General features: G+C 46.7%; 2 protein-coding genes across 3 annotated transcripts in view; one reads left to right on the top strand and one right to left on the bottom strand.

The window, feature by feature from the left end:
• The first annotated feature begins 24 nt into the window (after positions 1 to 24).
• lhfpl5b (LHFPL tetraspan subfamily member 5b) lies at positions 25 to 2,420 on the top strand. The gene is made up of 3 exons (XM_062540505.1): positions 25 to 492; positions 1,287 to 1,544; positions 1,745 to 2,420. The coding sequence occupies exons 1-3, from the start codon at positions 81 to 83 to the stop codon at positions 1,753 to 1,755; spliced, it is 681 nt and encodes a 226-aa protein (XP_062396489.1). The 5' UTR covers positions 25 to 80; the 3' UTR covers positions 1,756 to 2,420.
• A 55-nt stretch (positions 2,421 to 2,475) lies between these two features.
• Positions 2,476 to 15,162, bottom strand: part of srpk1a (SRSF protein kinase 1a) — a 22,942-nt gene continuing 10,255 nt past the window's right edge. Inside the window, exons 11-16 of one of the 2 annotated variants that reach the window (XM_062540504.1) lie at positions 14,423 to 14,878; positions 13,893 to 13,993; positions 12,707 to 12,814; positions 10,134 to 10,203; positions 5,802 to 5,894; positions 2,476 to 4,396 (exon numbers count right to left, since the gene is read on the bottom strand). In XM_062540504.1, the coding sequence (XP_062396488.1) occupies positions 4,206 to 4,396; positions 5,802 to 5,894; positions 10,134 to 10,203; positions 12,707 to 12,814; positions 13,893 to 13,993; positions 14,423 to 14,878 (1,019 nt within the window). In that variant the 3' untranslated portion in view covers positions 2,476 to 4,205. Of the gene's footprint in view, positions 4,397 to 5,072; positions 5,166 to 5,801; positions 5,895 to 10,133; positions 10,204 to 12,706; positions 12,815 to 13,892; positions 13,994 to 14,422; positions 14,879 to 15,162 lie in introns of both variants that reach the window. The other variant, XM_062540503.1, reaches the window with a different exon arrangement.

The raw sequence follows: 15,162 nt of genomic DNA, 5'->3' as shown, positions 1-15,162 counted from the left end.
TTTATTATAGGCTACTGCACAAGTTCTACTTTAATTTGAGATATATTTCTTTTTCGTTTTATTAGAGTGACCTTTTCACGATGGAGAAGATGTTGCCAGCCCAAGAGGCTGCCAAAATCTACCACACTAACTACGTGAGAAATGCCAGGGCAATTGGCGTGTTGTGGGCAGTATTCACGATGTGCTTCGCCATCATTACTGTCGTGGTGTTCATCCAGCCGTTCTGGATCGGGGACAGCGTGACTACCCCTCAAGCAGGGTACTTCGGGCTCTTCCACTACTGCATCGGCAACGCGCTGACCTCGGAGCTGGTCTGCAAAGGGAGCGTCCTGGACTTCGGCTCCATCCCGTCCGGTGCCTTTAAGACAGCGTTGTTCTTCGTGGGGACTTCGATGCTACTGATTGTTGGGAGCATAGTGTCTCTCAGCTTGTTCTGGTTCTTTAGCACTGGCAGTGTGTACAAAATTTGTGCTTGGATGCAGCTGGCTGCAGGTAAGGAGTGCCTTCCATATTGCTTAAGCAAAGTCAGGTCAGACTCAAAACGAATTGCAACAGAATTTATTTTCACATCTTTCTATTTTAATTGGTTATCTAAACACAATAACAAATCCAGTTAGTGGAAATATGTCAAATTGAGAGTTGTTTTATGCATTATCCTTCAAATACTGAAATTAGAATATTGTAGAATAAGCATCTAAACATGGATTTTTAGAATCTTTCATTGTTGAGGAACATTCTCTAATTTTCAAATTCATCAGGCTTATTTCAGACTATTTTTACATGTTGGGCCTTTGAATCAATGGAAATGGCTGACGTTGATAGCCTGGCACGCCCTCCCAGTGACGCAACGCCTTCAGGCTTTTGCTGCTGGTCTGGTCAACTGCTCATTGAGAAGGATTTCTGAGTTCCCGAAATCTGCGGAACTGCCCCCTTTGGTCGAGAACCAATCAACTTTGAGCAGCTCCAACGGCTCTGGGTAGAGGCGTGTTCAAGGCAGCGGAAAGAGTGTTGTTATTGGTTTAAACTCGGCAATCCGCTTTCTGACATCTACCAGTAGCAAATTGAGGCACTTAAAGGAGGCGGGTCAACCAGCGCTGGCAAGAAACCGTGTTAGCACAGGCTGTTGGTCAGACTAAAGTCTCGCAGAGCCTTTGAAAGTCGATGGTAATCAGGCTATGACGTTGACGCATTGTATAGCATTGCATGTGTTGGTCAGGCAACATGGGTTTTCTTCAGCCCCGTCACTTCCTTGACCTGACAAATGTCATGTGGGACCTCACTTACAGCTGGCTTGATGATGGCGGGCTGTTTGATCTACCCTGATGGCTGGGACGCCCCGGAGGTGAAGCGCATGTGCGGGGAGCGCACAGACAAGTACACGCTGGGTAACTGCACCGTGCGCTGGGCTTACATCCTCGCCATCATCAGCATCCTGGACGCACTCCTCCTCTCGCTCCTGGCTTTCACGCTCGGCAACCGGCAGGACAACTTGCTCCCGGACGACTTCGAGGTGGAGATCCCGGTAGATGCAGACGATGCAGCTGGTAAGTGCACACTTATGGGCACATTACAAAATAATTGAAGCTTCGCATCAAGCAGAGGACGGTTCTTAACATACAAACAGCACCAGTAAATGTAAACTAATGTAAACATGTAAAATGTCACAAACAGAACTCGGTGGCATACAATTAATTATGCCACACTCATTTCTCTTCCCTTCACCCTGCCTTACTTTTTTAAACAGGGAAAGCCTGAAAGCGACCTCATCGAGGAGGTTCAACATGGTCAACCATGGATCTGGAAACCCTAGCCACAGAGGGCACAATCCCAACTTCATGTCCCTCTCCAGCACACCAATCAAGCCTTGCACTTCCTGTTGGATCATGCAGAACATTCACTCATCTCAGAAACCAGCCTTGTTTTAAGTCTTCAACTTACTCGATTCGATAGCAGGTTGCAACCTTATGGCTTGTATACAGCATCCATTCCTTGCAAGAGCAATATTCTCATCAGCCTCCTCAAGGTCATCATGTTTACCACGTGCTGAAGACTGGACAACAATGCTGCAAGGGAGATGCTCAGTTTCTCAGTAAACACTTCAAATTTAGTGAACATTGTGAACTGCTCTCCAAATTATTTGTATGTATAGCAGCCAGCGTAAGGTTAAGATATTAAGATTAAGAAAATGAGTTTACAACACAAGTTTGTTCGCCTTTCAAATAAACACAACTTAACTCCTATGTGTAGACTGGACTACCTGGGGCAAGTGGAAAGATGTCAATATTAAGACCCATACGCTGCAAATTAGGTTCAGACTGTAGACTTCAACATATTTCTGTAGATTCTATATAAATGAGCTTATAGTATAGAATAACGTTGACACCTTTACAAGCCATTTAACAGAAATTTGACAGATTAAAAAGTGTCTTGTCCGGTTTCACAGTTTACTAAGGAGAAACGCACTGGTCAGACAAATGAGTTTGCACACTTCTTCCAAATGCTTTATTAAAACATCACTATCCCGCTAAATAATCTTAGCTAAGATACAATAGTATGATTTCTTAAAAACTGTACATGGCTGCAATATACAGATCAAGGCAAACTCTTTGGTACAGATATATACAGACACAGACGACACACTCATGTACTCACTCACTTACACACACACACACAAACACACACACACACACACACACACACACACACACACACACACACACACACACACACAGACAGACAGACATACAAACATACACACCCCCACGGCAGATTTTTTTTTTTTTTTTTAAACAACGTTCTTTTTCATCATTCTGTGGTGTTTGACAGCTATAAGTGTGTGGAACATAATGATCTACTGGCTTAGAACAGTGAAGACAAAACAAATCTTTCTTTCACAAACACACTATTGAACAAAACAAATGGAAGCTGACACTGATTAATCAGGTGTCGGTGATGACATCTGAGACCCAAACTGAACGGCTGAGGTTTCTCCTGACAGAGCACACAGTTCGGTCTCTGAGTGGAAGTCACAACCACAAACTCACAACTCTCTCCCACAGTGCCGTTTCTGTGCAGATTTCCAATACTAGAGTATCTGTGTAACAAAACTTTTTTTCCCCCCATTTTTTTTTAGTTTTTTTTTTTTTTTTTTGCAGAGACTAGTTGAGTGTGAGCCCCAAAAATAAATGAGTTAACTAAGAAAAGTCTAGCATAACGCCCAAGTCATCTCAGAATTCCTACAACACAGAGATTTTCAGGCTACAGTCCATCTTAACTGGAGTTAAAAAACACAGAGGGGAGCAAAAGTAACACAATGAAAAGTACAAACCATGTACAGAAAAAAAAATGTTATTTAGAACACACCCAATCACTCACTCACTCACACATACTCAACTCACACACACTCACACAAACACAAAGAGAACAAACAAAAAAGAAAGAAAAAGAAAGAGAGAAACCAACTTACTCACAGACACACAAATACACACACACACACACACACACACACACACACAGAAATAAACAAAATAAGTAGATGTCAGATATGCTCCAATTGGAAAGTGATCTGTTGCAGTCTCTCGTGGGGTAAGGGCTGGTCAGGAGAAGAGACGGTCACAGAGGGACAGGCGTAACGGAGTGTAGGACCCTACTGTGGCCACTAGGGGGAGGGGGGGGCAGCACGCCCATTCAGTGAGAACCATGGCTCTGTCTGCCTGAATACAACAGGTCGCTAGTCAGAGGTGGCAGAGCCGATGGCAGACCCCAGAGCATGATCCAAGGGGTGGCACAGATGTTCAATAGCCTAGCCTCTTTGTGGGTGTCAGATCCGGGCCAAGAGAGAGGGGGGCAGGGGTGGGGGGCATATGCCCAGGTAGCAGCCACCTGAGTTTTAGCTTAGGGGCCACCTGGAGCAGGTCAGAGGGTGTCATTCCCAGCATCAGCCACTAGGAGGCAATCCAGGGGTGGTGGAGGCAGTCCACAACTGGGCCTTTTCATGGGTATCAGTTCAGAAGTGGGGACAGGTCTTGGGGGTGGTGGGGGTAACCGCCCCGAATAGAGGCCACCTCTGGTCCACACCTGGCCCTGCTCTGGTGCAGATTTACCTCTCTCATCCACAGATCCTGTTGAATAGTGCCAGATGTAGTCCAGAGGTGGCTCCTATGTGGGGTTGGGTGAAGTGGGGGTGCAGTTCCCGGTGTGGGCCACTAAGGGGCAGGCGCGATCCAGGCGTGACGCAGGCAATCTGCGGCCGTGGCCCTCTTCTCAGGGATGAGCTCCAGCATGGGCAACAGGAAGTCAGTGAAGCACTCGGCCTCCTCGCGCTGCCACTCGTACTTGTCCACCAGCACCTCCAGCAGACCCCATGGCTTCAGCTTGGTGATGTGCTTCAGATCACCTGTACACACACATACATACACACACGCACACACGCACACACGCACACACGCACACACGCACACGCACACGCACACGCACGCAGGCACGCGGGCACACACACACGCGCACACGCACACACACACGCACACCAAACATACAAGTGCACACACAGAGCAGACAATGATGCTTTAAATATGGGCAGATTGAAAGGAAAAGGCAACAGGAAACAGAAACTTGACAAAAACAGTCCAATCAGAGTTACAGAGCAGACATTAATTAGTTAAGTTAACACACACACACACACACACAGTTATGCAAATGCTTATTTCATATGGCAGTTAAGACAAAGAACTACACACACACAAAAAAAAAAAACTGTTATAAAAAAGAAAGCCATTCCACATAAACACAGCCACAACTGATTCTGGAATGAAGTACAGTAGATACTTACTGTGGTAAAAGTTTACAACTTTCAGACTAACCAGATTTCAGCAGATTTGACCGATTTGGTTAAGTACTACATAAGCATGGTGCACAGCTACGCTACATTATCAGCAGTTTAATCCTCTTAAGTGAGGCAAAATCATACACTAATGCAATAATTAACACAGTAATGCCATTTAATTCAGTACGATAAAAAAAAAAAAAACATAAGACATAAGAAGATAAACAAGAGCAGCTCACAGCGCTTTTACCTTTCTTGGTGAAAAAATCCTTGGCATACTTCCCCGCCAAAATCTGTTTGCGAGGGACAGGCCCTAGCAGCTCAATGATCAATGCAATGTGGTCTGGCCCCCGTGAACGGACGAGCACACAGGTGTGGGGGGAGGAGAGAGGGAGGGAGGGAGGGATGGACAAGACAAAAAACGACAAACAGACAGTCATCAAACACAAAGCTCCAGTCATTCCCCACCCTGGGCGGAGAGAGGGGTGTCCAGGGGCGGTGTGCAGGCTTCTTTGACAGCAAAAGGAAGAATTCACAGCAGCAGTTCCCATGAGAGTAGGAGTGGCTTTGAAATGCCTCCTGCTGCTGGCATGTCACACTATCCGTGTGCTTCAGGCAAGACAAGCAAGGTGATGAGCAAATCTGTAGCAAGCTACATTCCCGGCAAAAGCTGCATCCACCAAATGTCAACAAAACTCGCAGCAATGTAGCCATGTCAATATGTCACAATCATGTTCCAGGTGCTTTTTTGCCAGCAGTATGCTACAGTTGCTTGATCTCACTTGAAGCACACAAGACACCTACATCCATCTCCTGAGTGTCCAGGACCAGACAAGGCTGATGTGGATGTTTTGAGAAATTGAGATGGGTTTTGAACTGTGGCTGTGATGCTGTCAGAGTGCCCCCTGGTGGCCAAACCCCCGTGGACACCCGGCACCTCCGGGCACCAGGGCAGGGCGCAGACACATGAGCGGCGTACCTCTGCGGCCGAAGAATTCCTGTGAAAATTTCCCACTCAGCGCATAATGGCGGGGGATGCTCCCCAACAGCTCAATAATCAGAGCAAGGTGGTCTGGAAGGGGGGGTGGTGGGGGCAGCGCAGGACCCAGAGAGAGAGAGAGAGCAAAAGAGAGAGAAAGAGGAAGAGAGGGAAAGAGAACATAAAAAAGAAGGGGGTAAAAGGGGAAGAGGAACCCAAAAAGAGCCAAGGGGAACTGAATTAGAGCAGGATGGAGACAGATGGTCGTGAGTTTATGGCATGATGGACATGTGTGAGCACGCTGCACTATTTGCCCTATCTGCCCTACTGCACAACACCTCCTCTCTGCGCTCATATGCTGCACTATATGCCCTACTGCACAACACCTCCTCTCTGCGCTCATATGCTGCACTATATGCCCTACTGCACAACACCTCCTTTCTGCGCTCATATGCTGCACTAACACCTCCTCTCTGCGCTCATATGCTGCACTAACACCTCCTCTCTGCGCTCATATGCTGCACTAACACCTCCTCTCTGCACTCATATGCTGCACTATATGCCCTACTGCACAACACCTCCTCTCTGCGCTCATATGCTGCACTAACACCTCCTCTCTGCGCTCATATGCTGCACTAACACCTCCTCTCTGCGCTCATATGCTGCACTATATGCCCTACTGCACAACACCTCCTCTCTGCGCTCATATGCTGCACTAACACCTCCTCTCTGCGCTCATATGCTGCACTAACACCTCCTCTCTGCGCTCATATGCTGCACTATATGCCCTACTGCACAACACCTCCTCTCTGCGCTCATATGCTGCACTAACACCTCCTCTCTGCGCTCATATGCTGCACTATATGCCCTACTGCACAACACCTCCTCTCTGCGCTCATATGCTGCACTAACACCTCCTCTCTGCGCTCATATGCTGCACTATATGCCCTACTGCACAACACCTCCTCTCTGCGCTCATATGCTGCACTAACACCTCCTCTCTGCACTCATATGCTGCACTATATGCCCTACTGCACAACACCTCCTCTCTGCGCTCATATGCTGCACTAACACCTCCTCTCCGCACTCATATGCTGCACTATATGCCCTACTGCACAACACCTCCTCTCTGCGCTCATATGCTGCACTAACACCTCCTCTCTGCGCTCATATGCTGCACTATATGCCCTACTGCACAACACCTCCTCTCTGCGCTCATATGCTGCACTAACACCTCCTCTCTGCGCTCATATGCTGCACTATATGCCCTACTGCACAACACCTCCTCTCTGCGCTCATATGCTGCACTAACACCTCCTCTCTGCACTCATATGCTGCACTATATGCCCTACTTCACAACACCTCCTCTCTGCACTCATATGCTGCACTAACACCTCCTCTCTGCACTCATATGCTGCACTATATGCCCTACTGCACAACACCTCCTCTCTGCGCTCATATGCTGCACTATCTGAGCTGTAGACAGAGACTCTCAGCACTGACTCAACCTGATGGGCAGAGCGATTTACAGTTCATTGTAAATCCAAACATGCCACTCACTGGACAGACACTGACTGAACCTGAAGTGCATAGAGCACCTCTCGGTACGGACTGAACCTAAAGCGACGAGAGACTCAACACTCTGAGAGTGTAAGTGTAATACTATACTAAAGCTGAAGGATATAGAACAACTCTGTTCTATATCCACTGTTCTATAGCACTGACTGACCCTGAGGCGTGGAGAGCAACTCACGGCTCTGAATGAACCTGAGAGGACGACTCTCACCACAGACCGAGCTGATGTGTATCAGGCAGCTCGCAGCACAGACAGAATCTGAAGCGTAGGGTGAATCTCAGTACTGACTGCCCTTGAGGTGTCAAGTGAATCTCAGCACTGACTGCACTTGAGGTAGCCTGAGGAGCCGTGCCTCTGAAGCAGAGAAGGTGAGATACTGTGTGCCTCCTTATGCAAACACGCCTCAAATGACAGATGAGCTGCTATGAGTCACCGCACAGGAACTCGCTCTGTGAAATATTAGAACTGGCCTGTCATAGCGCCACGGCAACAGGTGAGAACACACACCTCTGCTGATCGGATTACTTTAAACTAAGGCCCGGATGATTGGTCACGCATCCTGACTGTGGTCAGTCTCTGGCCTGCTGTTAAAACGGGTATCACTACCAACTACATTTTTTCATCATTGTGTCTTGTTTGTTTGTGTGGAAATGATGAACATACGTATACATCTGCATTGTGCATGTGCTGTATATTTTACTTTAAAATATGCTGTATAGCCTATAACTGCTTTCAGGACAAAAATACCAGCAAACCCACATTTGGGAAACGTGTACTGGAATGTTACACAACTTGCAGTTTTTTGTTGTCGTTTGCACAGGTGAAACTGGTCATTTTGGGCCATGACTCAGATGGATGAAACTGGCAAGCTGCCATAACCTGTTCTATGTCCTGACTGAATAGCAGGATATGGTTATATGAGGGAACAAAAAAAATGACCACCTCTGAGGGACCTGTACTGTATGTCTACATTAGTCCATGGCCTCACATCATGTTTATGTAACAACAGCCCTACAGCTCAGAAGAGTTAAGATCTGTGCACATTTCCTACCATGTTCCGGAAATGCTAGTTTTGCCTGGGTCTATACTGTTAAGCAGAGGACTGCACTAAGCAAGTAGAGGAATTGAAGCTTCTTTCTGATAAAAGGAAAGCTATGAATGGCTTTTTAAATGTGTTTGCATGGACATGTGTTACATAATATCATCAGAAAGAAAGCCAGAAAAGTCTCACTGAACGTGTCCCTCTGTAGACAGTGGCGCAATCTAATGCAACAAAGCCTAATGGATGCTTTTTTTGTTTTTTAACCAAGTCTGTTTCAGTTTCTGTTGGCGACATTGTTTTGCATCAAACTAGAGATTATCTCCAAACAAGCAGCAGGACACCTGAAACATTAAAAATGGCATGTCACCCAACATGGGTGTGGCTAGGCAAGATCCACCTGAGCGAACAAACACACCTGTCTGGCTTCATCTTCTGTTTAGCTAAAGTGGCCTTTGACCAAGTCATCCTACAGGTTTGAACACACTATTTTGGTGACTGCAGAGATGAGCATATATGTGGGTGGTTAGAGTCTTGATAAGCAGCAGCAACAGCAGCAGCAACAGAGCAGTGTTAGTGGCATCATGATGGGGTGGGTGGGGTTTGCACGGCACACAGACACTGTTAGAGCAGAACAGCCAGTGAGGTAAAGCCACACGCCGCCTCAGCCCAGCTGAGGTGTGTGTTTATGTGTGGAGAAGCGTCACAACAGGTGAAGGGGTTACCTGGAGACGTAAGCAAGCAGGTGAGAAAGAGAGGGAGCATGATGGCATGAGTTAAAAGGAAATAATTGGTAGAGAGGGATTATATAGCAGAGCAAAAATGGAGCGAATGATGAGAAAGGAGGCGAAAAATGACAAAACAGGAAGAGAAATTCTATGGAATGGTTGAATGGAGTACTACAGAACTCTGGGATAGAAGAATTAGGAGGGAATGGTTGAGGCCTTTGACACCGTTGAGAAAGCGAGAGGTCTATTGGGGGTGGGGGGTGGGGGGATGGCAGAGGTAACCAATCACGCGAGGCAGGAGAAGGATGAGGGGTAGTGTGGCGTGGCGTGATGTGTGGGAAGGTGAGCAGAAGAGGCGGAGAGGCGTCGGCACATCCCGAGGTGATGGCGAAGGTGCAGGTGTTTGGAGAGGGGGGGTGGGGTGGGCGGTCCAGATGTTAAGGATGGGAGGAGGAGGAGGAGGGGGGGGGGGGGGAGGGAAATGGACACAGGAATCCACTCTCAGCACCCAGTGAGTTTTCATACCAGCTCAGAGAAAGAGAGAGAACACAGCGTGGTGTGAGTGGAGTGCTGCAGTGTATTTCCCAAACACACACACACACCAGCAGATGATAAAAGACATGTGCAAAAGGCATCTTTACTTTATAAAAGTAAACATTATGGTCACAGTCATATCAATTGCACAATACTGTTTGCGTTCGATTGCACAAAACTGTCCGTTCACATACATGTTACATGCCTACTGTCGCTTGCACCAAAGGCTGTTATATCTACCATCACTAAGGACAATAAAGAATGAAGACTGATACAATTTGACTAGAGCAGGCACACATGTATGGCTACATACAGTATCAATCGATAAAGCTTCTTGCCCCATCATTTAAGCAATGTGTACAGAATATACAAAGCAATGTTGTTGCATTTATTTCTATAGGAAGTGATTGGACACTGAGACCAATAATATGAGAGGGAAGGTGAGGGGACCTTACCTTCGTCTCGAGAGTAATCTTCTCCTGAATGAGGTTCAAACAGATAATCCCCTGTGGCTAGTTCAAAGGCCTGCAGACAGACAAGAAAGGCCATCAAACTCACACACACAGAGACACAATACACACAAACACAGCTCCAACATAAGGAGTCTCGTCTCGTTTTTTTTTTTTTTTTTTTCACTTTTTAAAATATCTTTTTATAGTGTGTGCAAATATTGACCGTGTCAAGATGAGCCAAAAATGCAAACCAAAAACTGTTCAAAAAGACAATTAAATAGGCATCCAATTGCCAGGATATATCTCTACTGATAATGCACACTTAAACCAATCGACAATTCTCTAACACAGCTCTCTGCACAGACCTCTCACAACTGATACAGCCTTAGGCAAGCTGTAGCCCCACCCACTGGATTGCCCCATAACAACACAATAATAACCAAATAATAAACCAAACAAACAGAAAATATACAAATAACATGCAAAATGTTTCTCCCATAAAAACATTCGCAAAGGAACCCCAGCGAAACTGTGTACATAGTTGTAATGACAAAGTTGTAAACAATAAATTCAGTTTTTGACAGCCAGTGTGGATATGATCATCTACAGATGGGAGATGACAATGACAATGAACGTGGCTTGAGTAATATGAATGGAAAGTCATGCACAAACATATGCTGCTTAAAAATGCACTTCACGGCTCAGTGCGTGACAGCAACAGCAAGCGGAAAACAAATCCATACAACAGACTTCCAGCCCATTAATTTTGTTCTTGTGCGCCTTGATGGCTATTCTGTTATTCTCACTTATTCTGAGTGTGGGCAGGCCGAAGCACTCATGCCCCAAAGATGCAATTATGCTCCATAATGAAGAGGATTACGCTAACTGTTTCTGAACGCTTTCAATCATCATGTTTCCACATCAAACCAACTAAGGCCCTGTCCACACTCAGGCCCTGTCCACACTGAGGCCCTGTCCACACTGAGGCCCTGTCCACACTCAGGCCCTGTCCACACTCAGGCCCTGTCCACACTCAGGCCCTGTCCACACTCAGGCCCTGTCCACACTCAGGCCCTGTCCACACTCAGGCCCACTCAGGCCCTGTCCACACTCAGGCCCTGTCCACACTCAGGCCCTGTCCACACTGAAGCCTTGTCCACACTCAGGCCCTGTCCACACTCAGGCTGGGAAACACAATATGCAGATTTTTTCTCTCCATTTAGCCATGCAGCTACAGCACTACACTCTGGGGGCATGTCCGTGAGCCCCCATGTACATGACCATGGAGTGTAGCGCTGTAGCCCTGAAGTCCGACATGCGACATTTTATATAAAGTATAAAACAATGAAATCAGTTCAATAAGTGTAAGTTACATTGTTTTCAATTGGAATATCGTGACAGTGGGCCTATGCATGGTGCACATTGCCAAGCAACACGACGATAAGAGCAGACCTTTTGTCGGATGCATGCTTTCCATTTCATTTCCGTCTCTCGCGTTACTCTGGCATTTTGAATGAGAAATTCAATGCAAATAAAATAATCTGGACAGAAGGCATTTTATGCTCCACAGTAGTCTGATACAGTGAGGATTCAATACAAAACAGAAACGATGAACCAAAGCACAGCTTCAGCTGTAACACCCAAACAAGAAATCCACCACATGGATGCAACACTGGCCTGCTCCCACCACATCACTGCAGCTTCAAGTGTCTGTGGTGGGAAACAGTAAATCACTGTGATGGGCCATCACTAGCCACTAACACTGGACTAAAAGTGACCATCACTATTCTCGGAAAAACAACAAGTAGGATTTTCAGAGACTCTCATGCAGAATCATCTTCTGAAACAGTGACCGACACACAGGCACTGTTTTCCAATGAGATCACAGCAGTCCTGGGAATGTTTATTTTTTGGAGCTGAATGTCCCTTTAAGGTAGCACCAGCAGCAAGAGGAAATATGAAGTAAAATGATATTAAAAAAAATCCAAATCTCCAGCCAAGTGACCCGACCCAGCCCAGCCCAGGGCACCGCTGGTGTGGTGAGTCACTCTGATCCCCTGCACACAGCCTATCACAGGCACAGAGCTGCTCTGATCTTTTCAGCTCAGCCATTTCAGAGTGAGTCACTCTGTAAGACCGACCTGAACAACAACCATGACCAGAGAGAAGGAAACAGGTGAGGAGACAGACAGCAGCGATTCAGGAGCTATTCAAATCAATTTGGGCAGAGACGGTCCAGGCTTGAGAGTGGAAAAGGGAAGGACCCGGAGTTATAAGCGTTATGAGCACTCCAAGATTTTTATTAAAAATAATAATACTAATACAATATATTACAATTGAAGTCAGAACGTAACATGATCTTGTGTTTATCACCAGAGGTCAGCACCTTAGTAATAGAGTTTTGGTGAGCATTGCTCTCTTGTGTACATGGACAAACCTTCACACTCACATAGCAGAGTGAGATACTGACATGTGTGATAATGAGCAAGCACTATAGAGAGAGCTGATCATGACAATAGGGCAGCAAGGCCATTTTAGTTCTCAGTGTGTGTGTGTGTGTGTGTGTGCACGCTCACCATGCAGGCAGTGCTCCATATGTCTGCAGGCGTGTTGTACCCAGATCCAATCAGCACCTCTAGTGAGCGATACTGCCGCGTCTGGATGTCCTCCGTAAAGTGCTTGTGCTGCAGGGAAAAACAAACTGCTATCAGTAGCTGTGGTAACAAAAGTATGCCGCACTGTGAAACATGTATCAGAAGCGAAAGCTGATCAGTCACATCAAAACAACTACATTTCTGCCATGTACAAGTGGTAACTTGTTGTAGCAGCACAGCGGTATACATTTTTCACTGATTGCAACAGATGTGGCTACCTGTTGCCAAAACTGTGTTTAGAACAAACAGATTATTGCCATGGGCTTTCAACCGCCTCAACTGACTTGTCTACTGTGATTAATTTTGAGAATAAATCTTAATCTGGGCCAATAGCTAACCTACATGGCATGCTAATGGATTTGGTGTAATGTTTCAAAAGAGATGGAAGTAATCCTATTGGTGTGTCTGTATGCGTGTGTGCAAACACAAAGTGACCCGCTTAAGAAGCCCACACAGAGCTTATAGACTGTAAATGAACTGTGAGTATGGGTGAATCAATCAGTATGCTGCTGTGTGTGTGTGAGTGTGTATGCATGCATCAACCTGCATTTGGGCAAGGGTAAGCGGACTGCAAATCTGACTGGATGAACGGTGTGTGGCATTCATGAAAACAAACTCGTGCAAATATGTGCATGTGTGCACAAATATAGTCTTCAAATGTAAGTTAACTGTGTGCATCTATTTCTCCCCTGGAAAGCAAACTGAGCGAGAGAGTTTGGGTATGCATGTCGGCCTTTCATTTCTGCTATTGGGAACCTAAGATAAAAATACCAGCTCATCATGTCAGTGTTTGGTAGTCTAGGTTACGTAACGTTACATAGGTTGGTGGTCCGTGAACTTTGCTTTGCTCCAACTCGTTCTAAGGATATGAAATAAATGAGATGGGAGCGAAGAACTAGATTTACGTCAGATATCGATCAATCTTAATAAAATACTGTAGAGTGTAGGTGTTTCCGATCAGAGAAAAGATTATGAATTGAGATTATCTTTGCGTGCATGCTACACCCGAGATCAAAATCGGTTAAGATTTGAAAATCCCGTAATGTGACCCTGGCTAAAGTGAGCAACTGTGTGCAGGGGTGTGTGAGATGTGCTAAGTGTCACTCACCACCCAACAGGCGTTGCCCAAGTCAGCGATCTTGACCTTGATCTTGTCGGCGTTAAGAGGCTCCAGAGGATTCACCAGCAAGTCTCCAGCCACAATCTTAGCTGTAGCGCCAGGAAACAGCCAATCAGAACCCACAGATAAACCCCATCCACCAATCAGAGACGGCAGAACATAGCCAACCAAAGCACAGAGATAAACCCAATCACAATCGGAGAAGGACAGGAAGGAAACTTCAGCATCAACATGCTGCTTCAGAATAAGTACTAACCACCCATGCTGCCAATACCCCTCCAAACAGATGCAACGGAAACACACAACATAGGCCAGCGAGAAGTGATTAAATCTGCTATGTTAATGTCAACGTAGTCAAGGTCAATGTAAATCTTGAGCACTAAGGACCTGAGACTGATATCATTTTCTGTTCTCCTCCATTTCTTACATTTGCATTTTCAATGTCCTTGTTAACAGTCTTTTCTTTGCACAGTAAACATGTAAAAACGGCAAATGGAGGCTTGGTGAGGGTGACTTACTGTTTCCGAGGTTGTCGTGACCGTCGCCGGCCCCTTCCTGCTTGCCTGGTTGATGTGGACTTCTGTGCTCCCCATCCTCCAATGGGCTTGAGGGGGTGGAGTCGGCCTGACTGCCCTCTCCGTTGGCCTGCGGCTCGGGGGATTCCATGCCGTTGCAGCACTGGTAGTCCTGAGGGACCGGTGGCTGGTCCTGGTTCAGGTCCAAGAGCTGGTCTGGAGGACTTGTCTGGGTCTGGGTCTGGCTTGGTTCTGGGTCAGTGGTGCTGGTGGTGTTGGCATCGGTACTGTGCTGGTCCTGCTCTATCTCCCACTCCGCCCGTGCTGGTGCTGGTGGTGGTGGCGCTGCCACCTCCTCTTCTGCACGTGGCTCTTCCTGCTCTGGCACGCTGGGGGCACCACTGGCCACGAAGCCGTTACAGTTGGTCTCCGCCGGGCACAGACGCGCGCAAACCTCATCTGAAGGCACAGTACACAACTCAACGGGTGGCAACAGTGGCACAGGACATTAAAATACAAGCCAAGAGCCGAGTCTACAGCAGGCCAAGTGGACACGACTGTAAACGCAAGGCACGTATCAAAGACACCACTCACAGTCTAATCCAGCTAGGTGTGTCTATGGTGTGCTTTTAAGTAAGAGCTAGCGTGCCACAGTAACATTCACATCAGTTTGGCAGACAACCGCTCCAAGTCCCTCATTGGTCGTAAGCAGTGGTGACACTAACTTCACCCGCCACTCATGA

Source organism: Sardina pilchardus, chromosome 7 (assembly GCF_963854185.1).
Source record: "Sardina pilchardus chromosome 7, fSarPil1.1, whole genome shotgun sequence".
Lineage (NCBI taxonomy): Eukaryota > Metazoa > Chordata > Actinopteri > Clupeiformes > Clupeidae > Sardina > Sardina pilchardus.
This window is presented reverse-complemented; position numbering and strand designations above follow the sequence as displayed.